At 42.3% G+C, this 22878-nt stretch overlaps 1 protein-coding gene across 3 annotated transcripts in view; it reads right to left on the bottom strand.

The window, feature by feature from the left end:
- COMMD1 (copper metabolism domain containing 1) overlaps positions 1-15772 on the bottom strand; it is an 89365-nt gene extending 73593 nt beyond the window's left edge. For all 3 annotated transcript variants that reach the window (XM_054728475.1, XM_008162093.3, XM_054728474.1), the window contains exon 1: positions 15570-15772. In XM_054728475.1, the coding sequence (XP_054584450.1) occupies positions 15570-15752 (183 nt within the window). In that variant the 5' untranslated portion in view covers positions 15753-15772. The remainder of the gene's footprint in view (positions 1-15569) is intronic.
- Positions 15773-22878: the final 7106 nt, after the last annotated feature.

Genomic DNA, 22878 nt, shown 5'->3' with positions numbered 1-22878 from the left:
AAAGACAGAAGAACTTGGTTCCTTTAGCTAAGTCTCCTCTGGCCCCCCCCAAAATGCCTTCCAAAATTATGTTTCGTCTCTAGACTCTTTAAGAATTTACAGCAGCCCCTTCTCCAGATTCCTGAACCCTTCTAGATGCTGGAACATGACTCCTGGCAACGCTCCAGAATAGGAGGCAAGCCAATATGGGAGCAGACTGGATCCAGCTTCATTCAACATGACTACCAGTTATTTGATAGTGAAAAGAACCCAACTAGGCACAATTTACATTGATGTGTCATGCCTTACATGAGAAGGACAGCAACTCCAGGGTAAAGCTGCCTTGCAGAGAAATTGTCTAGCCATCCATTCCAGAAAATCCAGCACAGCATCACAGTGCAGGACCATCAGCCCATGCCAGATAGCTGCATCATCAGCATGGTTGTGGGCCAACTTAAGGCCAAAGAAGACCATCATGGGGTCCCAACAGATGTTTCTAAAAGAACACCAAGGATGCTTGGGTTTGCATCAATGACTTGTTTCAGGCTTGCACAACTTCAGCTGACCTCCTCCCAGTCAGGCACTCATGCTGTTTCCTCCTCCCTTCTTTTCTGGGTACTATTCACGCTCCTCCAGACACTCCAAATATCATACACAACAGAGCAGGGTCATGGTAGGAATGGGTGCAGTGTACAGTGTGCATGATGCTTGGATGCTAGACTAGTTACATTTGACAGAAGTTTGTATTGTACCAGTGCATGCCTTGGAAAGATTTAAGTAATGCAAAAAGTTGTTTGGTTTTTTTAACCTACTGACAAGTGCTCTAATAACCCAACAAAGTGAAGGAGAAAGCAGCTGCCTCTCAGCCCAGATATTAATTTATTCAGGTGTTTCAATGCCTCATCTATAATAATAAAAGCATAATATGCTAATTAGACTGGACATCCTTCTGGGCGAAGCTGGGGCTACAGCTGCAGGATCAAGGAAGCCGCCACTGCTGCGAGGGAGGAATCCAAGCAGCCGCTGCGGCTGCGAAGGCCTACCCTTGCATGAATTTCAGTGATACAATAAAACCACAAAAATTTTAACAATTTAAATAAATAAATAATAAAACACATCCTAAAAAGTAAACTATTCAAACTTAACACAAACATTGTAACTCTATTAAAAAAAAAAAAAAGGTAGGTCAACATGTCGCTTTTTAAAATTTCCTTCTAGCTCTTGTATATATGCATATGTGATTTGTGATCATGGTTTTAATATTCATATAGGTATATTTTAAAGAAATATAAACTTTTGCCCAGCCAGTGTGGTTCAGTGGTTGAGTGTCATCCCATGAACCAAGAGGTCACCAGTTCAATTCCTGGTCAGGACACATGCCCAGGTTTCAGGCTCAATCCCCAGTAGGGGATGTGCAGGAGGCAGCCCATCAATGTTTCTCTCTCATCGATGTTTCTATCCCTCTCCCTTTCTTTCTCTCTAAAATCAATAAGAACAGCCCTAACTGGTTTTGCATTGGCCCTCAGACTGAAAGGTTTCAGGTTTGATTCTGGTCAAGGGCATGTACCTTTGTTGCAGGCTCGATCCCCAATAGGGATTGTGCAGGAGGCAGCTGATTGATGTTCCTCTCTTATCAATGTTTCTAACTCTCTATCCTTCTCCCTTCCTCTCCATAAAAATCAATAAAATATATTTTAAAAAATAAAATCAATAAGAACATATTTTTAATAAAAAGAAATATAAAAATTTAGACACAACTCAAGACTGGCAATTGCAATTAGATTCTATCCTGGGTAAATATAGTGTCTATGTCCTGAAAGGTAGTAACACTTTTATACAACCAAGCAGTCCCTAAGACTTTCAGAAATAAATAATCAAATCAAAAAATAACAGCAATGCATCTACCTATTAAAATGGACAAAACTCAGAACACCAACACATCAAATGCTGGCAAGAATGTGGAGCAACAAGAGCTCCCATTCACTGCTGGTGAAAATGCAAAATACCACCACTTTGGAAGAGAGTTTAATAGTTTCTCACAACTAAACATGCTCTTACCATACAATCCAGCAACTGCATTCCTTGATATTTATCCAAATGAGATGAAACTTATGTCCACACAAAAACCTGCACATGGATGTTTTATAGTAGTTTCATTCATACCAAAACTTGGAATCAAACAAGAAGTCCGTCAGTTGGTGAATGGATAAATGAACTGTGGTAGAGCCATACAATATTATTCAGTACTAAAAAGAAATAAGCTATCAAACCATGAAAAGACATGGAGGAATCTTAAAGTATATTACTAAGTGAAAGAAGCTCATCTGAAAAGGCTACATACTCTATGATTCCAATTATATAACATTTTGGAAAAGGCAAACCATAAAGACAATAAAAAGATCAGTGATTGCCAAGGGAGAAGAGGGATGGAAAGATGAGTCGATGAAACACAGTATTTTTAAGACAGAGAAATCAATCTGTATTATACTACAACTAGAGGCCCATTGCACGATATTCGTGCAAGAATAGGCCCCTGGCTTCACTCCCAGCTGGCAAGTTCCCGTTCCCACGGGGAGCTGGCACGTCCCTGCCCCCCGGCCGCCTGGGGCCTGGAAGCCGGCACATCCTCGCTTCTGTCTGGAGCACCACTCCAATAGCTCCCTCCGCCGTCCCCCTTCCCCTCATAGCAGGCTTCACACCGCTCTGCACCTGCATATGCAAATTAACCTCCATCTTTGTTGGGTTAATTTTCATGCTCACTCTGATTGGCTGTGGGCGTAGCGGAGTGATGGCTAATTTTCATGTTTCTCTTTTATTAGGTAAGATGTTAGAAACATGTCATTGCACATTTTTCAAAACCCACAGTATGTACAACACAGAGTGAGCCCTAATGCAAACTAAGGTCTCTGGGTGAAAATGATGTGTCAATATAGGTTCACCTATTATAATAAACTAGAGGCCCAGTGCACAAAATTTGTGCACTCAGGGGTGGGGGGATGACATCTCTCAGCCCAGCCTGTGCCCTCTCACAGTCGGACATCCTTAGCGCTGCCGCAGAGGCAGGAGAGGCTCCCGCCACCACCACTGCGCTCCCCAGCTGTGAACCCAACTTCTGGCTGAGTGTTGCTCCCTCTGTGGGAGCACACTGACCACCAGGGAGCAGCTCCTGCATTGAGCATCTGCTCCCTGGTGGTCAGTGCACATCATACCAACCGGTCATTCCTGGTTGTTCCACCATTAGGGTCAATTTGAATATTACCCTTTTATTATATAGGATTATTATATAGGATATATAGATAGAAGCTTAGTTATGTAGATATACATACAGGGGGCCTAGAAGGACATGTCAAATTGTAAACTGCTTGTGATTATAGATGACTTTTGTGATTATAAATGATGTTTTTTGCTTCTTATGTGTTTCAGTTTCCTATTATATGCACATGTTAACTTTTTAAAAATGTTAAATGTTATTTTTAAAACCTAAAAAAAAAAAAAAGGAAAGTGTTCTTTCTATAGAACTAGTTGAGATGCCAGAAAGGATATATAGACTTACTGATATTATGGACAGATAATCTACATAGCCTCCTATCTAATAAAAGAGAAACATGCAAATTGACTGTACCTCCACTACACCCACAAGCCACGCCCACCAGCCAATCAGGAGCGAGTATGCAAATTAACCCAACCAAGATGACGGCAGCCACAGAGCTGGAGCAAGCAGGAGGCTTGGGTTGCCCCCAGAGATGGAGGAAGCCAAGCTTTCTGCACCCTGGCCTCCGCTCAAGGCTACAAAGTTTCAATTATAGAAGATAAATAAATCCCAGATACCTGCTTCCAGCCTATGCTTGGGTCACCGGGGGACATGGCCGGCCTGCAAACCACCACAGGCCCCTCACTGAAGCCGCCCCACACCCCAAGGGAATCCACACCCTGATCCGGGACACCCTTCAGGGCAAACCATCCAGCCCCCAACCATACACCAGACCTCTATCCTATCTAATAAAAGAGTAATATGAAATTGACCATCACTCCAACACACAAGATGGCTGCCCCCATGTGGTCAAAGAAGGCTGCCCCCATGTGGACACAAGATGGCCACCACAAGATGGCCAGCAGGGGAGGGCAGTTGTGGGTGATCAGGCTAGCGGGGGAGGGCCGTTGGGAGGAACCAAGCCTGCAAGGAAGGGCAGTTGGGGGCGATCAAGCCTGCAGGGGAGGGCAGTTGGGGGGGACCCAGGCCTACAGGGGAGAGCAGTTGGGAGGGACCAGGCCTGCAGGGGAGGGCAGTTGGGGGGGACCAGGCCTGCAGGACAGGGCAGTTAGGGGTGACCAAGCCTGCAGGGGAGGGCAATTAGGGGGGACCAGGCCTGCAGGGGAGGGCAATTGTAGGGGGGCGCGGACCAGACCAGCAGGGGAAAGCAGTTAGGGGCAATGAGGCTGGCAGGGGAGGGCAGTTAGGGGTGACCAGGCTGGCAGGCAGAAGCGGTTAGGGGCAATCAGGAAGGCAGCCAGATGAGCAGTTGGGAGCCAGCAGTCCTGGATTGTCAGAGGGATGTCCAACTGCCCATTTAGACCCTCGAGGGGTCCCAGATTGGAGAGGGTGCAGGCTGGGCTGAGGGACACACACGAATTTCGTGCACTGAGCCTCTAGTACTGTATAAAAAGCCAGTGACTGGAACACCGGAACGACCAGAACAACTGGTCACTATGATGCCCACTGCAGCCAGCGAACTGGCCCAATTGGGGGGTGTGGCTGGCCGGCCAACCTCCCACAGCCCCTCCCCCCAGCCAGCCCTGCCCCTGATCGCCCCCCTACCCCAATAGAAGGCGGGGCTGGCAGCCAACGTCTTGCAGCCCCTCCCCCAGCCAGCCCCATTCCCAATGGGCCCCCACCACCCCAATCAGCCCACAGCCCCACCCCCTAGCCGGCGCCACCCCTGATCACCCCCCCAGTGCATGGGCCAAGGCAGTAGTTACAGCCTTGGCCCATGCACTGAAGGGTCACAGGTTCAATTCCTAGGGGGCATGTGTGGAAGACAGCCAATCGATGTGTTTCTCTCACATTGATACCTCTCTCTCTCTCTCTCTCTCTCTCTCTCTCTCTCTCTCTCTCTCTTTCTCTCTCCCCTCCCCCCCACTCCCTCCCTTCTTTCCACTCTATCTACAAAAAGGCAATGGAAAAATGTCCTTGGATGAGGATTAACAAAAAAGAAAAAAAATGTGGACTAGAGTTGTACCACGATCAGATGTCATGACAGAGAATAATCCCATACTGGTACAAAAAGACATTAAAAGTTAATCATATATTAAGCAGACATAACACAACCCATTCCAAAATTTTTACAATTTAGCATAATATGGCTTTTTTTAAAAAGGAATTCATTAAAATAAAACTTTATTAAAGATAAACCATAATAGTCAAAATTTATAAAAACTATAATCTAAGTTAAAACAAATCCAAAAAATGTGGGTGTTTTATTTTTTAGGTATTAAAACTTTATTAATTTTTTAAAGGGAAGTAAAAAACATAAATTTGATATTTAGCTTTAAATGAATATTGTACTATTATTAAAATAGACTATTTACCACTGAGACACATATTAATAAAAGTAATACTATCCAATATATAGCTTCCCATAAATTAAGACCTGTAACATTTTTATCATACTTTAATATAACATTATACTACTGATACTCTGATAGTGGGGAGTGGGTGTTTTATTAGGAAAAACAACAACTTGATTTTTCATATGTCTGTACTTTAAAATAAGGATCCATTCAGAACACATCATTTATACTTTTCTTATAGTATTTACCATATGATATAGGACTCTTTAAGACGGGGACTGTGACATTCACCTTTGTGTACAAAGCAGATACAGCACATTACAGGCTCAGAAATATTTGATGGCTAAATCAAAGAAGAAATTTTCTTTAAAATCTCCCTACTCAGGAACTCCTTCAACCCAAGTCAAGTTTCTAGACCCAGAATAGTTGCTTTGAGAAAAGAAGAACCAAAAATAAATTTTCAATTAATAGGGGTTCTGCCCTAAACTAAGAGAAAAAGAAAAAAACTTAAAGAATACCTCATTACAGGCCATTTGACCTTATTAAAATACTTTGCAAACTCCAGCTGGTAATCTGTAATTGCTGCTTTATCATGTGATGTCCAGTGACATTAAAAAGTAACATCATCCAGCCATAGCTGGTTTGGCTCAGTGGATAGAGCGTCAGCCTGCTGATTGAAGAGTCCCGGGTTCAATTCCAGTCAAGGGCACATGCCCAGGTTGCAGGGCTTGATCCCCAGTAGGGGGTGTGCAGGAGGCAATCGATCAATGATTCTCTCTCATCATTGATGTTTCTAGCTCTCTCTCCCTCTCCCTTCCTATCTGAAATCAATAAAAATATTTTTTAAAGTAACATCATTCTTCAGAGAATGATGAGTTATCATCATTCTCATGAGTTATCATCTAAATTCTCAAAAATGCTCAATGAAATTAGGAAAATTTAGTTACACAAAAACTAGAGAACTATAGGAAAGGAAACTGTTTTACAGAGCCAGAAATGGCATTTCTAAATTCAAATTAACAAACCAAATATTTAGACTTCTTTTGGGTAAGAAATTCTTATTGTTGAATAGCCAACTTTGTTTTCTGAACTAGAACATTAAACAGAAATAACATTTTTAACATTATGTTGCTTCTAGCATATTTTATCAGTGTATTGCAAGACAATATTCTACTGCCACCTAAAGTAGAAAAAAAGAATTACTGCTTATAGTTAAGATTACGCTAGACAGAAGACAAATGACAGAATAAGCCAAATGTTTTCAATATCTTCTATTCATGTCTCCTAAACATTTTAAGACCAGATATTTTGCACCCATTTTTTATAATCAAGTTAATTTTTTATTACTTAAGATTTGCTGTCCAAAATGTATAAGGGTGAAATTCATTCTTAAATTAACTCAAATATCAAAAAGAATCTGAACAGATCATTCTTCATTTGTAAAGAGAGACCAATAAAAGATTTAGAAGTATCTTACATAATAAAATCTTTCTACATTATATAATAAATACAAAAACGCTACTACGAAGACAAGAAAGTTCAACATTAAAAAGCATTCTGGCCCTAGCTGGTTTGGCTCTGTGGACAGAGTGTTGGCCTGGGGAATGAAGGGCCCTGGGTTTGATTCCAGTCCAGGGCACATGCCAGGTTTGCAGGCTCCATTCCCAGTAGGGGGCACGCAGGGGGCAGCCGATCAATGATTCTCATCATTGATGTTTCTGTCTCTCCCTCTCCTTTCCTCTCTGAAATCAATGAATATATATATGTTTTTTAAATCTGGCTTTTTCACAACTGGCCTTTTCATAAGAATAAGATACTGGATACATTCCATAAGACAAATCCCAAAACACAAGCTGAAAATACCATTCTTTGATGATACCATTCATTAACAATTTTTTAAAAGTCATCACTAATGGACAGTCAATGCAAGTCATTTTTTAAATGATACAAAATGCACTTTTAAGCCTCTATTTTTACTGTAAATACTTTCCACAAAATTGTCCAGGTTATTTGGAAACTAGGATTAAATTCTGCTTTTAAGTAATAAATACATATAGATAATAAAATATACACCGAAGTATGCAAAACATTAAACTATTGGAATATTAAAAAGATTAAGTGGGGTATCCCTCAATAGAATCTAACCTGTTTCATATTTACATCATACCCAAAAGCACCTTAGCAATATGTTCATCAAAAGCCTCTTAAGGGGGTGGGGGGACTGGAGGAGGTCAATGGGAGAAAAACAGGAACATATGTAATACTTTCAATAATAAAGAATTATTTAAAATAAATAATAAATAATAAATAAATAAATAAATAGCCTCTTAAAAAAGGTTTCACCAATGCTCAGTACAAATGTACTAAATTCCTAATACTGAAGAATAGCATAAAAAATCAGGGTCAAGGTGCAGAATATTGTATATTCTATGTTCCCCATTGTGTTTTACAAAAGAGAGGAAAGATTGTTGGTGATGGGGTTCAGGACATGCCACCCCAAAATACAGCACTTTGGCTTATTGATCACTTTAAGCTAAAGGAGTTTTAAAAAGTCAGAGTAGGAAGGTCACTCTACCCTCTCCCACAACCCTTTTTTCCTGAAACAGGTCATAAAACCATCATGAGATGTGCCCTCCCTAAACCCAGAAGAAAGGAGCATCCTTATGGACAAAGAGTCACCAAGAAGCCCACAAACAGGCAGGCCTTGCTAAGTTTCCCTTAGTTTACTACAATTACTTCATACTCTTTAACCTATCCTATTCCTCGTTAACTGTCCACTCTTCATCAAACAGTATAAAATACTCAGGTCTTCATTTTCTTAAGAAGGATCCTTATCACATTAAACTTAAATAATAAATTTGTATGTTTTCTCCTGTTAATCTTTGTCAGTTTAATTTTCAGACCTGGCCAAAGACCCTAAAAGTGTCAAGAAAACACCTTTTCTTCCCCTACATTGGCTAAAATAAACATAGTATATAGTCTGTGTCAAAAGAAAACTCTTGGAAAATTTCAATTAAAAGGCTAGAAGAGAATGTTGAGGAAATCTATCAAAAAGTAAAAGAAAAAACAGACATAAAAAATAGAAAAAATAAAATTTGAGGATACAGTCTAGAAAGTTTAACATTTGAAAACTCAGAGTGGTAGAAACAGAATAGAGGAAAAAGGAGATAAGAAAATAATCTAAGTAGTAATAAATTTCCCAGAACTGAAAGTCATGTGTCTGCAGATTGAAGAAAGGCCCACAGTGACCTGAAGTGAAACAAAAGAAAACCACACATCAAGAATATTCAAGAAAATAAAGGATAAAGAGAAAATCCTATAAGCTTCCAAAGAGAGAAAAAGATCACATTAAATGAAACAATGTCTTTAAAATTGTGAGTCAATTATTTTACAATCTAGAAATATATTTTCAGCCAAATTAGCAATTAAATGTGAGACTCAAAGACACTAAGACTTAAAAAGAAAGAAAAAAATACCTTTTTTACAGAGCTACATGAGAACATGCTTTCAAGATCTGACAAGAGACAAAATAAGCTGAGTCTCAATGAGATAATGGAGCTACTACAATGCACATCTGGGCCTGTTCAGGTGATACTTTAATAGCTGATTTGGCCGCAAAGATCAAGAAACTTGCCCTAGCCGGTTTGGCCCAGTGGATCCTACGGACTGAAGGGTCTTGGGTTTGATTCTGATCAAGGACATGTACCTTGGCTGTAGGCTCGACCCCAGCCCTGGTCAGGTGCATGCAGAAGGCAATCAATCGATGTGTCTCTCTCACATTGATGTTTCTAACTGTGTGTCTCTCCCTCTCACTTCCCCTCTCTCTAAAAATCAATGGAAAAATTACCTTGGGTGAGGCTTAACAACAACAACAAAACTTATATGAGGTCCCAGTGCAGCCAAATCCTCATCCAAGAAAGACATTATCATGACTTTAGTCAACCATAGTGATAAAAGCCCCTACCTTGGATTAGGGGTATACAACTAGGAAAAGAAAAATTAGCTCTACACTATTTGTTTTCCTTTTAGTGCCTTATACCCAACTAGAGGTCCAGTGCACGAAATTCGTGCACGGAGGGGGGTGTCCCTCAGCCCAACCTGCACCCTCTCCAATCTGGGACCCCTCGAGGGATGTCCGACTGCCCGATTAGGCCCAATCCCAGCAGGATCGGGCCTAAACTGGCAGTCGGACATCCCTCTCACAATCCAGGACTGCTGGCTCCCGACTGCTCGCCTGCCTGCCTTCCTGATTGCCCCTAACCGCTTCTGCCTGCCAGCCTGATCACCCCCTAACCACTCCCCTGCCAGCCTGATTGATGCCTAACTGCTCCCCTGCCACCTGTTTGCCCCTAACTGCCCTCCCCTGCAGGCCTGGTCACCCCTAACTGCCCTCCCCTGCAGGCCTGGGCCCCCCCCCAACTACTCTCCCCTGCAGGCCTGGGTCCCCCCTCAACTGCCCTTCCCTGAAGGTCTGGTCGCCCCCAACTTCCCTTCTCTGCCGACCTGGTCACCCCTAACTGCTCTCCCCTGCAGGCTTGATCGCCCCCAACTGCCCTCCCTTGCAGGCCTGGTCCCTCCCAACTGCCCTCCCCTGCTGTCCATCTTGTGGTGGCCATCATGAGGGCAGCCATCTTGTGTGTTGGAGTAATGGTCAATTTGCATATTACTCTTTTATTAGATAGGATAAGCAGGGTTTCCTCCCCCTTTTTACTTTCTTTATTCATGTTGTAGAGTGGGAACTACTCTAAACTGCCTGTAATTTACTTAAGTAGGCACAAAGCACTCTTACCTTTTCAAAATACCTGTTACTACTGGCTTAATATCTATATTCCCTAGTAACTGTATGATCCACAAGGGTAGGGAATCTAGTTGTGATGGTATTTATCAAGAAAATTTGTAGGAGCCCTAGCCGGTTTGGCTCAGTGGATAGAGCGTCAGCCTGTGGACTAAAGGGTCCCAGGTTCAGTTCCGGTCAAGGGTATGTACCTTGGTTGTGGGCACATACCGAGTAGGGAGCGTGCAGGAGGCAGCTGATCAATGTTTCTCTCTCATCAATGTTTCTAGCTCTCAATCCCTCTCCCTTCCTCTCTGTAAAAAAAATCAATAAAATATATTTTAAAAAAAGAAAATTTGTAGGATATGTAAATACACAAAAATATTAATAATGGTTATGTTACCTGATGGTGTTATGTACGTTTTACCATGTCTCAAATTTTCATACTTTTTTTAAGGAAGTTAAATAATGTTTATAATAAAAATTAATAAAGGAAAGTATACAGGTAGTTGAATGCCAAAAAAAAATTAAATCCAGCATTCTTCGAGTGGCATACCCCAATTACAAGATATACAAAAACTGTATTACCACAGGTCTTGCCTTTCTAATCAATCTAATTCTCAAAAAAAATTTACAAAATTGTATGGCTTCAAGAGGAGAGACAGAACCAGGTGTTTAAAATACAAATATTTTGCCCTAGCCGGTTTGGCTCAGAGCTGTGGTCAGCAAACTGCAGCTCGCGAGCCACATGCGGCTCTTTGGCCCCATGAGTGTGGCTCTTCCACAAAATACCACAGCCTGGGCGAGTCTATTTTGAAGAAGTGGCGTTAGAAGAAGTGTAAGTTTAAAAAATTTGGCTCTCAAAAGAAATTTCAATTGTTGTACTGTTAATATTTGGCTCTGTTGACTAATGAGTTTGCCGACCACTGACTCAGAGGCTAGAGTGTCAGCCCGAGGACTAAAGGGTCCTGGGTTTGATTCTGGTCAAGGACACATACCTCAATTACAAGATGGATCCTGGCCCTGGTCAGGGCACATGTGGGAGGCAATCAATCGACGTTTCTCTCTCACATTGATGTTTCTCTCTCTCTGTCTCTCCCTCTCCCTCCCACTCTCTCTAAAAATATTCTCAGGTAAGGATTAACAACAACAAAAAAGTGATAATTACTCAATAAAATTTATTTTTAAAAAATAATATAAAATGCAATTATTTTTATGTAGTCTTTTATTATTATAAATCTTAATATTATGTAACTGGTAAGTTATTTTTTATATGAGTTTAAACAGTTTTCATATGTTGATAGTTTTTACTTGATTCTCAAGTTCATAACATTAAATTTTAGATTACTTTATATTACATTAATTAACATATAAATTTTATATCCTCTGAATGTGGAAAAATTCCAAATTCAAATTCTATCAATCTCTTACTAAGAACACACACTTAGTACTATAAGAACATTAAAGCTCATTTTTATTTACTAACGGTCTCATGAGCCTACAGAACAAGTTAATGAAATCCCTCAAGAGGCTGTAATAGCAAATAATCCCCATTTCCACCTTTTAGATTTTTACCAAGTAACCAACTTCTAAACATAATTTATATATTATATTGTTTACAAATATTAAACATCATGAGTTTAAAAACAGATTTTGAGTTTGAGACAGAGGCCAGCAAATATTTTTCTGTAGAGGTTCAGAAAGTAAATATTTTAGGCTTTGAAGGCCACAGGATCTCTGTCACAACCACTCAATTCTGTTATTACAGTGATGGAAGCTGCTATAGATAATATGTAAATGAATAAGTGTAAGGGCATGTTCCAATAAAACTTTATTTATAAAAATGAGCAGTAGGCCCAGCCAGTGTGGTTCAGTGGTTGAGCATCCCACCCATGCACCAAGAGGTCCCAGGTTTGATGCCCAGGTTATGGGTTGCATCCCCAGGAGGGGATGTGTAGTATGTTGCCAACCGATGTTGATACATCAATGTTTCTCTCTCTCTCTCTCCCTAAAATCAATAAAAACAGCCCTAACCGGTTTGGCTCAGTGGATAGAGAGCGTCAGCCTGCGGACTGAAGGGTCCCAGGTTCGATTCCAGTCAAGGGCATGTACCTTGGTTGTGGGCACATCCCCAGTAGAGGGTGTGCAGGAGGCAGCTGATCAATGTTTCTCTCTCATCGATGTTTCTGACTCTCTATCCCTCTCCCTTCCTCTCTGTAAAAAAATCAATAAAATATGTTTTTAAAAATAAAAAAAAATAAAATCAATAAAAACATATTTTTTAAAATGAGCAGCAGGCCAGATTCATTCCATGGGCCCTAGTTTGCTGACCCCTGGTTTAGAGTATTACACCTTCCAGCTCTGCTCATATAAAAGTAGTATAGGTTTTCTCTCTTGCTTATTATTTTAACTAGAGGCCCGGTGCATGAAATTTGTGCCCTGGCAGGGGGTGGGGGTGTCCCTCAGCCCAGCCTGCATCCTCTCCAATCTGGGACCCCTCGGGAGATGTCCAATTGCCCATTTAGGCCCAATCCCTGTCGGACATCCCTCTCACAATCCAGGACTGCTGGCTCCCAACCTGCCTGCCTGCTGGATTTCCCCTAACCGCTTCTGCCTGCCAGCCTGATCGACACCTAACTGCTTCCCTGCCAGCCCAATTGCCCCCAACTGCCCTCCCCTGCGGCCCTGGTCACCCCCAACTGCCCTCCCCTGCCGGCCCGGTGACACCTAAATGCCCTACCCTACCGGCCTGATCTCGCCCCAACTGCCCTCCCCTGCAGGCCTGGTCCCCCCCAATTGCCCTTCCCTGCTAGCCTGGCCGCCCCCAACTGCCCTCCCCTGCAGGCCTGGTCAACCCCAACTGCCCTCCCCTGCCAGCCCAGTCACACCTAACTGCCCTCCCCTGCCAGCCTGGTCCCCCCCAACTGCCCTCCCCTGCAGTCCTGGTCCCCCCGCAACTGCCCTCCCTGCCCTGCAGGCCCAGTTGCCCCCAACTGCCCTCCCCTACCAGCCTGGTCACCCCTAACTGCCCTCCCCTGCTGGCCTTATCACCCACAACTGCCCTCCACTGCTGGCCATCTTGTGACCACATGGGGGGGCCATCTTGTGTGAGGGCGTGATGGTCAATTTGCACATTACCTCTTTTATTATATAGGATGGCAATTTCCACATTTAAGCACTATCCATTCATTCACTTATTCTATACATTTTTACCAAGTTCCCACTACATGCCAGAAGCAGTAATAGGTGTTAGACATAAAGAAAAATAATAAAATAAAATCCCACCCTCTTAATACTTACATTCCAATAGGGAAGTCAATAAATAAACAAGCTAATAAGTACATAATATAATTTCAAGTAGTGCTAAGTATGAAGAAAACTAAAGCAAAGTAAAAAGAATGGGGAAGGAAAGGTGAGACTCTTTGGATAGATCAGGGAGACCTAACAGGAAATCACTTTTAGGTAGAGAATGAATGAAGCAAGTGAACAATGCATATAATATCTGGGGGAAGAGCATTACAGGCATACGGAAGAGCATCTGCAAGGGCCCTAAAGAGATTCAGAAAGCTAAGATGTTTGAATAAAGACAAGATAAACCTGGGGGATAAAAGGATCACTGGTAGCTGTGCTGAGAATAGACTGCAGGGGGCAGAAGTGAAACAGGAAAACCAATCAGTAAGCTGTTGCATGCATTTCTAAACTTCTAAAATGGGATATATATATATATTTTTTTTAAATATGTTTTTAGAGAGGAAGGGAAAGGGGAGGCGGGGGAAGGGAGGCTAGGAGAGAGGGAGCGGGAGAGGGAGAGGGAAACATCCATGAGAAAGAAACATCCATCAGTTGCCTCCCCTACACGCCCCAACAGGGGATGAAACCCCCAACCTAGGTTAGTGTCCTGACCAGGAATCGAACTTGCAACCTTTTGGTGTAGGAAGAACGCTCCAACCAAATGAGCACCCTGCCAGAGCTAAGCAGTTTTGAAACACAACTAACAAATGTAAAAGCATAGCAGATGAAATTTTAACACTGACTTTCATCAAAGTAAGTGTGACTTTAGGCTAACTGCTTAAGACTCCATGAGCCTGTTTCCTAATCTTTAAAATGGATGCCCACCATAAAGGTTTTTGCAAGGAACAAATTAAATAAAATGTAAAACGTCTAGTACAGTTCCTAACACACAGGAGGCCCACAAAAGTCAAAAATCATTTTTACAGTCTTATTTCTACACTAGATTCATTCCTATGACTAGAACTCAGTCTAAACCAGTGTTGTCCAATACCGCGGACCATTACCACATGTGATTACTGAGCACTTGAAGTGTGGCTAGTCCACATTGGCATGTATTTTAAATGTAAAATACAGACAGTGAAAAAATAATATAAAATATCTTATTTTTTAAATATTTTTATTGATTTTTTGAGAGAGAGGAAGGGAGATGAAGAGAGAAACATCAATGATGAGAGAGAATCACTGACCGGGTGCCTCCTGCACGCCCCCTACTGGGGATCGAGCCGGTACCCGGGCATGTGCCCTTGACCAGAATGGAACCCGGGACCCTTCAGTCTGCAGGCCGACGCTCTCTCCACTGAGCCAAACCAGCTAGGGCTAAAATACCTTATTAATATTGTACACTGACTACATGTAAGGAGATAATACTTTGAATATACTGGGTTAAATTTTTTCAATTAACTTCACCTTTTTTTTTTACTTGATTTATGTGGCTACTAGAACATTTTTTAAGTATATACTTAACTCTCATTACATTTCTATCGGACAGGCTACGCTCTCTTAACCATACGGTGGACTACTTGACAGGGGTTCAATCCGGCCAAGGCACCCCTTATCCCGGCTCACTTTAACGCTCCCCACTCCCACGACACGGGGAAGCCTGACAATTGAATCGCTCTTAATTTTTAAGTGTCAGGCCCACAGATCCGCCGAGACAACTCGAAATTGTTACCTACAAAAGAGATGTATCTATAGAGAAAAACCCAGCGTCCACTCCCGTGGGCGCCGGTCAGCACCGCTCGAGGGGCTGGGAGCTTGAGCAGAAAGGGGTCACCCTTAAGAAAGTGAGGAGACGACGGGGCCCGCGCCCCGATTCTGAAGGAGCCGTGTGGCGCCCAAGGAGAAGTCTGAAGAGGAAAGCCTTTTCAGCTTCGGGAGGGAGGGAGGCGGGGAGACGAATCTGAAAGGAGGGAGAGGGGCTGGGCTCTAAGGCGGAGGCTGCAGGGAGGAGCGGTACCTTCAGAATCCCCCTCATCTTCGCCAGAAAAGGCCGGAACTCGTCGGGGGGCACCTCCGGGTAGAGCTGGCTCCGCAGCAGCTCCTCAGTAATGTCCGGGTGCCCGTGAAAATCTTTCTGAGCCAGGCCGCTCAGCAGCCCGCTCAGGGACTTAGAACTCTCCAGCTCGCCCGCCATTGTCATGTAGGCCCCGCCCCCCAACAGCTGAGCGCAGCCCCGCACGGACGGCGGCCTGGACGGGCCAAAATAGCTCCCGCGGAGGCGAAGGCGGAGGTGCAGGTGCAGGCGCAGGCGCGCGGTGGGTGTAGGAGCCAAGTTCCAGTAGGAACCGGTGAGGGCAGCGGCCAGCTCAGCTCCGCAAAACCCATCCCCTTAGAGTTTTGCAATCCATTCAGTTCCATAAGGATCACTTTGTTTCCGCTGATTTCCTTCATCACTCCAGGGCCCACGCAAAGGAAGGAACACTTGGCGATCACTTGAGATAGGGTTGCATCCTATAAAAGTGTCAGTTTAACTTTTGGGTGTCTGCATCTCATTCCAGACCTTAACAGTTTACTAACTGAATAGAATCTATCACTCAGATCTAATCTCTGCCTAATCCTTACCTGTCCAAGAAAATTTAACTATCCCCTGATAACAATGCCTTTGCTTGGGTTGTTACTTGCCTTTTTATGTAATTAATCTTTCCAGCTAGATCAGTGTCTCTGATCCAATGCTCCTTTCCATAACAAATATTTTGTCAACATCTTTACTGTCCTGAAATGACATACATGATAATATAGTTATCTACCCATATAATTTCAAAAATTCAATATATTATTCACTCATAAAAAGGAATGCGATACTGATAGGTGCGACAACATGGATGCACCTTTAAAACATGCTAAGTAGCCCTAGCCGGTTTGGCTCAGTGGACAGAGCCTCGGCCTGCGGACCAAAGAGTCCCTGTTCGATTGGGGTCAAGGTACTTTGGTTGCAGGCTTCTCCCTACCCTGGCTCTGGTTGGGGCTCCTGCTGGAAGTAACCAATCCATGTGTTTCTCTCACAGCTATGTTTCTCTTTGTCTTTTCCTCTCTCTTCCACTCTCTCTAAAAAAATCAATGGGAAAATATCCTCAGGTTTGGATTAACAAAAATAAATAAATAAAATAAAAATAAAACATGCTAAGTAAAAGAAGATAGGCACAAAATGACAGCAATTATACGATCCCATTATATGAAATGTCCGGAATAGGCAAATCCATACAGAAAGTAGTTCAATGGTTGCCAGAGGCTAGAGAAAGGGGGAATGACATTAATGGGTACTGCATTTCTTTTAGGGAGGTGATGAAAATGTTCTAGATTAGAATTACAGGTAGTGGTTATGATTGTGCAACATTGTGAATATAATAAAATTCACTGAATTGTACACTTTAAGGGATGACTTTCACAGTATGTGAATTATATCTCAATTGAAAAATCAATATAATAACCTAAATGTAATTTTTAAAATAAAAGGAAATTATAATATATGTTTTTCAATGTGTATTTGGGCACAACTACACTGGGTGACTAAGAAACATGAAGTAGCCCGATGCCTGCATCTTTATGTAGAACCACCTGTGACTTCCAAAAATATATATACAGGTCTGTGTTAGGTTGCACGTTCCTCCTTCAGAGATCTAACAGTGTGCTGTGTTGGTGACTACAGAGAGAGAAAGAAAAAGAGAAAGAGAGAGAGAGATGTTGCCAATGTTAACTTTTTCTGAAATGTGAACAATGGTTCATAAAATTCAGAACAAAAAACATTCTTCCCTTACTTTACCTAGTAATTGCAAACCAAGAATGTTCCATGTACTTTGAAGTCATACTAACAATGCACTGAATTTATATTTATGATGGAGTTAGATTTGAGGTTCAGACAATAACAAACAGGTAGATTTTCACCTACATGAATATCCCCTATACAGCCTGAGCCATTCCTCTTCCTCTGTTATTGTGAAAATTTAAATACCCCTGTTGGTGTGGTTGAGCATCGAACTATGAACTAGGAGATTCCTGGTCAGGGGACATGCCCAGGTTGCAGGCTCAACCCCCAGAAGGAGGTGTGCAGGCAGCAGCCAATTGATGTTTCTCTCTCGTAGATGTTTCTATCTCTCACTCCCTCTCCCTTCCTCTCTCTCTAAAAATCCATAAAAACATTATTTTTAAAAGAATCACTACTCTAGCCCGGCTGGTGTGGCTCAGGGGTTGAACATCAACCTTGAACTAGGAGGTCAAGGTTTGATTCCTGGTCTGGGCATATGTCCGGGTTGCAGGCTCAATCCCTAAGTGTGCAGGTGCAGGAGGCAGCTCTCTCTCCCTCTCCCTTCATCTCTGAAATCAGTAATAAAAATGTATTTTTTAAAAAGCATCACTACTCTAGACTGCTGTAATTAATGTTTACCCAGTGTTTGCCTGAAGTCAAGAGGCATTCTTTATAATAGAAAAGATATAAGATATTTCTTTCCCTAAAGCAGGGTGTGGGGCTTCCAGGAGGCAGCTGATCAGTGACACTCTCATCACTGATGTTTCTCTCTTTCTCCCTCTTCATTCCTCTCTGAAATTAATAAAAAGAATACATATATTTTTAAAATGAGCCCTAACCGGTTTGGCTCAGTGGATAGAGTGTCGGCTTGTGAACTCAGTGGATAGAGCGTAGGCTTGTCCCAGGTTCGATTCCGGTCAAGAGCATGTACCTTGGTTGCAGGCACATAACCAGTAGGGGGTGTGCAGGAGGCAGCTGATTAATGTTTCTCTCTCATCGATGTTTCTCTCTATCCCTCTCCCTTCCTCTCTGTAAAAAAAAATATATATATATATAATTTTTTTTTAAATGAGCCAGCTATATTTGGTTAAACATTTTTTTTTTAATATGTTTCTATTGATTTCAGAGAAAGAAGGGCATATTTTCTTCTGTCTGGTTATCTGATTTTTCTAAGCATCTACAGTGTACATGTAATACTATTGTAATAAAAAGTTACATAATGAGCCCAGCCTTTGTCACTCAGTAGTTAAGCATTAGCCCATGAACCAGGAGGTCACGGTTCAATTCCTGGTCAGGGCACATGTCCAGGTTGCAGGTTCCATCCCCAGTAGGGGGTGTGCAGGAGGCAGCTGATCGGTGACTTTTCTCTCATCAATGTTTTTATCTGTCTACCACTCTCCCATCCTCTCTCTATAAAATTAATAAATATATATATATTTTTAAAATTTAAGTTATGTAATAAAACATAAAATAGTTATCTTAAAATTAAACTTCTTTTAATGAAAAGCTTTAAAAGAACGCGTTCTACGTGACTGAGAAAAGCTATGCACTTTACATAGTGTTTCTTAAATGTTTTGATAATATTAGATGCTTTCAGAATCTGATAGAAGCCTAAGATACTTTCCTCTCAAAATGCAAATCTACACCAAATGTAGCTTACAACATCTAGAGGTTAATTTAACCCTCTGAAGTAGTTTATAGACCTCCTGGTTTTACACTTGCCCTAAGGACTCCCTCTCAGTACTCCCAGTTCTAATTAAGCCTCATAGGAAATAGATTACTCTTTTACAAGCAGTGGGGGGAGGCAATCCTGTATGTCACTATCATCGTTTAGCTACTATTCTAATGTATGTAATACATGAACATATCACTGCCTGCCTGAGCCTACAGCAAGTTCCAAAATACCAGTGATCACTAAGATAAAATCATCTTGCCGAAACCGGTTTGGCTCAGTGGATAGAGCGTCAGTCTGCGGACTGAAAGGTCCCAGGTTCGAATCCGGTCAAGGGCATGTACATTGGTTGCGGGCACATCCCCGGTGGTGGGTGTGCAGAAGGCAGCTGGTCGATGTTTCTCTCTCATCGATGTTTCTAGCTCTCTATCCCTCTCCCTTCCTCTCTGTGGAAAATCAATAAAATATATTTTAAAAAAATAATAAGCCGAAACCAGTTTGGCTCAGTGGATAGAGCGTCAGCCTGCGGACTGAAGGGTCCCGGGTTCGATTCCGGTCAAGGGCATGTACCTTGGTTGCGGGCACATCCCCAGTAGGGGGTGTGCAGGAGGCAGCTGATCGATGTTTCTCTCTCATCGATGTTTCTAGCTCTCTATCTCTCTCCCTTCCTCTCTGTAAAAAATCAATAAAATATATTTTTTAAAAAAATAAAAAATAAATAAAAAATAAAATAAAATCATCCTGCGCCACCAGGGGCTGCTATTGCCAATGTAACTGGTCGAGGTTGGTCACAGCCACATTTTTAGAATGCATTTATAACAAGAGGATCAGAGCACAAAGTTTTATTAAATCTCAAAACCTGTTTCACAGACAACAAACCTGGGCACAGGCCTATTGAAAGGATTGTTTACAGTGAGGCAACGGCAAAGAAAAAAACCTGAAGCCTTGGGGCAAAGAGAAACCATGAGCACCTAATAGCTGCTCACCTGGTAAACAGGTTTCCCTTTCATTGTTGCCAAATAGGTTTCCATTTAACGTTCCATTAAACAACTGGTAGCTTCTCCTATTCAGTTACCTTTTCATGGTTCACAGGCTGTTTGGTCCCAGGCCAGAAATGCGTGTTTTGTTTTGTGTTTTAAATATATCTTTTTATAGATTTCAAGAGGAAGGGAGAGGGAGAGAGAGATAGAAACATCAATGATGAGAACCTCCTGCAACCCCCCCCCCTCAAGCACTGGGGACTGAGCCCACAACCTGGGCATGTGCCCTTGACCAGAGTTGAACCCGGGACCCTTCAGTCCTCAGGCCAACCCGCTATCCACTGAGCCAAACCGGCCAGGGCAGAAATACGTGTTTTTTTAATAAGGTTTTCCATATCTGAAAACATTAAAATTTAAAATGTGGACCAAAATAATGTGCAAACACAGGGCCTCCAAAGTTTTGCAATAAACTCTCCCTGTTCCCTGTCTCAACTCCTCCTTTTCCATTTCTTTTTTAATTACCATTCACTCCACTCAACCAGCTACTCAACAGATATTAGTTGAGAGCTTTGGGCCAATCATTCTGTTAGGTTTCAGAGACAGTCTGCCCTAAAATCTTATATTCTGGTAAGGAAAAATAATAAGTAAATAAAGGTTAGCAGAATATGCCACCCTAAGATGCCACTCTGATATAGGATTATTTTTTAGCTGAAGGCAACTGAGAAGAAGCAGATACAAGAAAAGCTCTATGCCCTCCTATTTGCCTAAAAGCAGGACATAATTTTTTTTTCTTTCTTTTTTTTTTATTGATTAAGCTATTACATATGTGTTCTTACCCCCCCACCACCACCACCCCCAATCTCCCCTCCCCCTGCCAGGACATAAATTTTCAAAGGTGTCCCACCTGCTCTGCCTACCAAGAACAAAAGTCAATCCCAGGAGACAACTTTAAACCCTTATCAAAAGAAAAGGCATTGCCGAAACCGGTTTGGCTCAGTGGATAGAGCATCGGCCTGCGGACTGAAAGGTCCTGGGTTCGATTCTGGTCAAGGGCATATACCTTGGTTGCGGGCACATCCCCAGTAGGGGGTGTGCAGGAGGCAGCTGATTGATGTTTCTCTCTCATCGATGTTTCTAACTCTCTATCCCTCTCTCTTCTTCTCTGTAAAAAGTCAATAAAATATATTTTTTAAAAAAGAAAGAAAGAAAAGGCATTTGCTTGGCCCCGGAGGATGGCTGGTTAGCCAGAGACGGGTAAGATTCCTCAAGGAAGGAACAACCTAAGACAGGCACAGTCGCAGAGGGGCCAACAGGAGAGAATTTGGGGATCAACAGAGGTGGGGCACAGACCCTCACCCCCCCAACATTGCAGGGGCCTGAATCCTAGCCCCTTCTGAGGGAGGTCTCCTGCCCCCATGGCTGCTTCGTGCTTCCCATGCCCAGCTCACATCAGGACCCAGGTGACCGACAGAGACTTGGCCGACAGCAGCTGCCCTCTCACTCCAACAAGAATTGTTTGAGTTGTCTTGTACCCATGTTGTGGGGAAGTGGGTTTATGATATCTAAATCCAGCCTACCGCCAGGAATGCTCAGGACCTACTCAAGAAGGCAAATAATCCCTTCCACCAATATTTACAGGGTAAAACAAGATTATTGTTAGAGTAATAAATTTGACAGTAAAATAGTAGTCAAGTTTTCAGGCAAATTTAAATTGGCCAGTTGAAACAAGTGAATATTCTAGAAAAAATAATTGTACTGGACAAAAAGGTGTTCCTAAAGTGTCAACTAAAATTTTTATTGGTACTTCATCTCACGATAAAATTGTGCACCATGTAATGAACCTAAAACAGTAATATTATAGTACAAAAAATTAAAATTTAAAAGCCATCAAGACTACATTATAAAATTTTCAAAAGCCTCCTAACATTTAAATCAAAAAAGGAGGGGATAGTAGAGGAATATCATGTAAGGAAAAATATCCTGTAAGTAAATTACATCTAGAAAATTAATACTTTAGAAAATTAATTGTAAGGCTAAAAGCAAGACACCCATGAAAAACACACAAGGTGATAAAACAAGCCAGAGGAAAATCATTTGGGCAAAAATTGAAAAAGGATCCCCAGTCAAATTTATAGAAAATATTCCTTTATTAACTTTTGGTCGAGAATATGTTTGTATATTTTCAGAAAACAACTCCGAGACCATGTGGATTCTAGCAAGAGAAGAATCGACAGGACTACTCCAGCCATGAAGACAGAAGAGAAGCAGTCCAGAGACAGAAGACGCTGATGTGGCCTTCCCATACTAGCAGTTAGCAGCTGTGCATCACTGCAGATTGCCCAGGACCAAACCAGACAGAGTCGGACCTGCATTACCACCAGTTGTCCACCATCCAGAACTGAAATGTCAGTGCTGACATGTACACATAAGGAACTGTTGGACATTGAAATTGGGTCTCAAAAGAACTGTTGGCCCAGAAAGAAACTCACTACAGACTGATTCATTTGCCTGTCACCATAACCATTATTGCTTGTCTCATTTTCGGTTCTTATAAGTGTATTTCTAATAGCACATGATCTCACTCATCTAGGGGAAATAATGAACAACATAGACGGATGAACAAGAACAGACCCAGAAACAAGGAGGCACGGATCAGACTGTCGGATCAGACTGTCGGGCCTCAGAGGGAAGGTAGGGGAGGGTGGGGGTAAAGGGGAGAGATCAACCAAAGGACTTGTGTGCAGACATATGAGCCCAACCAGCGGTTAAGGACAACAGGGGGGTGGGGACATGTGTGGGGAGGGGGGTGGGATGGAAATGGGGGGACGAGGACAAATATATGATACCTTAATCAATAAAGAAATTAAAAAAA

This window comes from Eptesicus fuscus, chromosome 16, assembly GCF_027574615.1.
Source record: "Eptesicus fuscus isolate TK198812 chromosome 16, DD_ASM_mEF_20220401, whole genome shotgun sequence".
In the NCBI taxonomy this organism is placed as follows: domain Eukaryota; kingdom Metazoa; phylum Chordata; class Mammalia; order Chiroptera; family Vespertilionidae; genus Eptesicus; species Eptesicus fuscus.
Note: the sequence above shows the minus strand (reverse complement) of the source record. Positions and strands in the feature narration are given on the sequence as shown.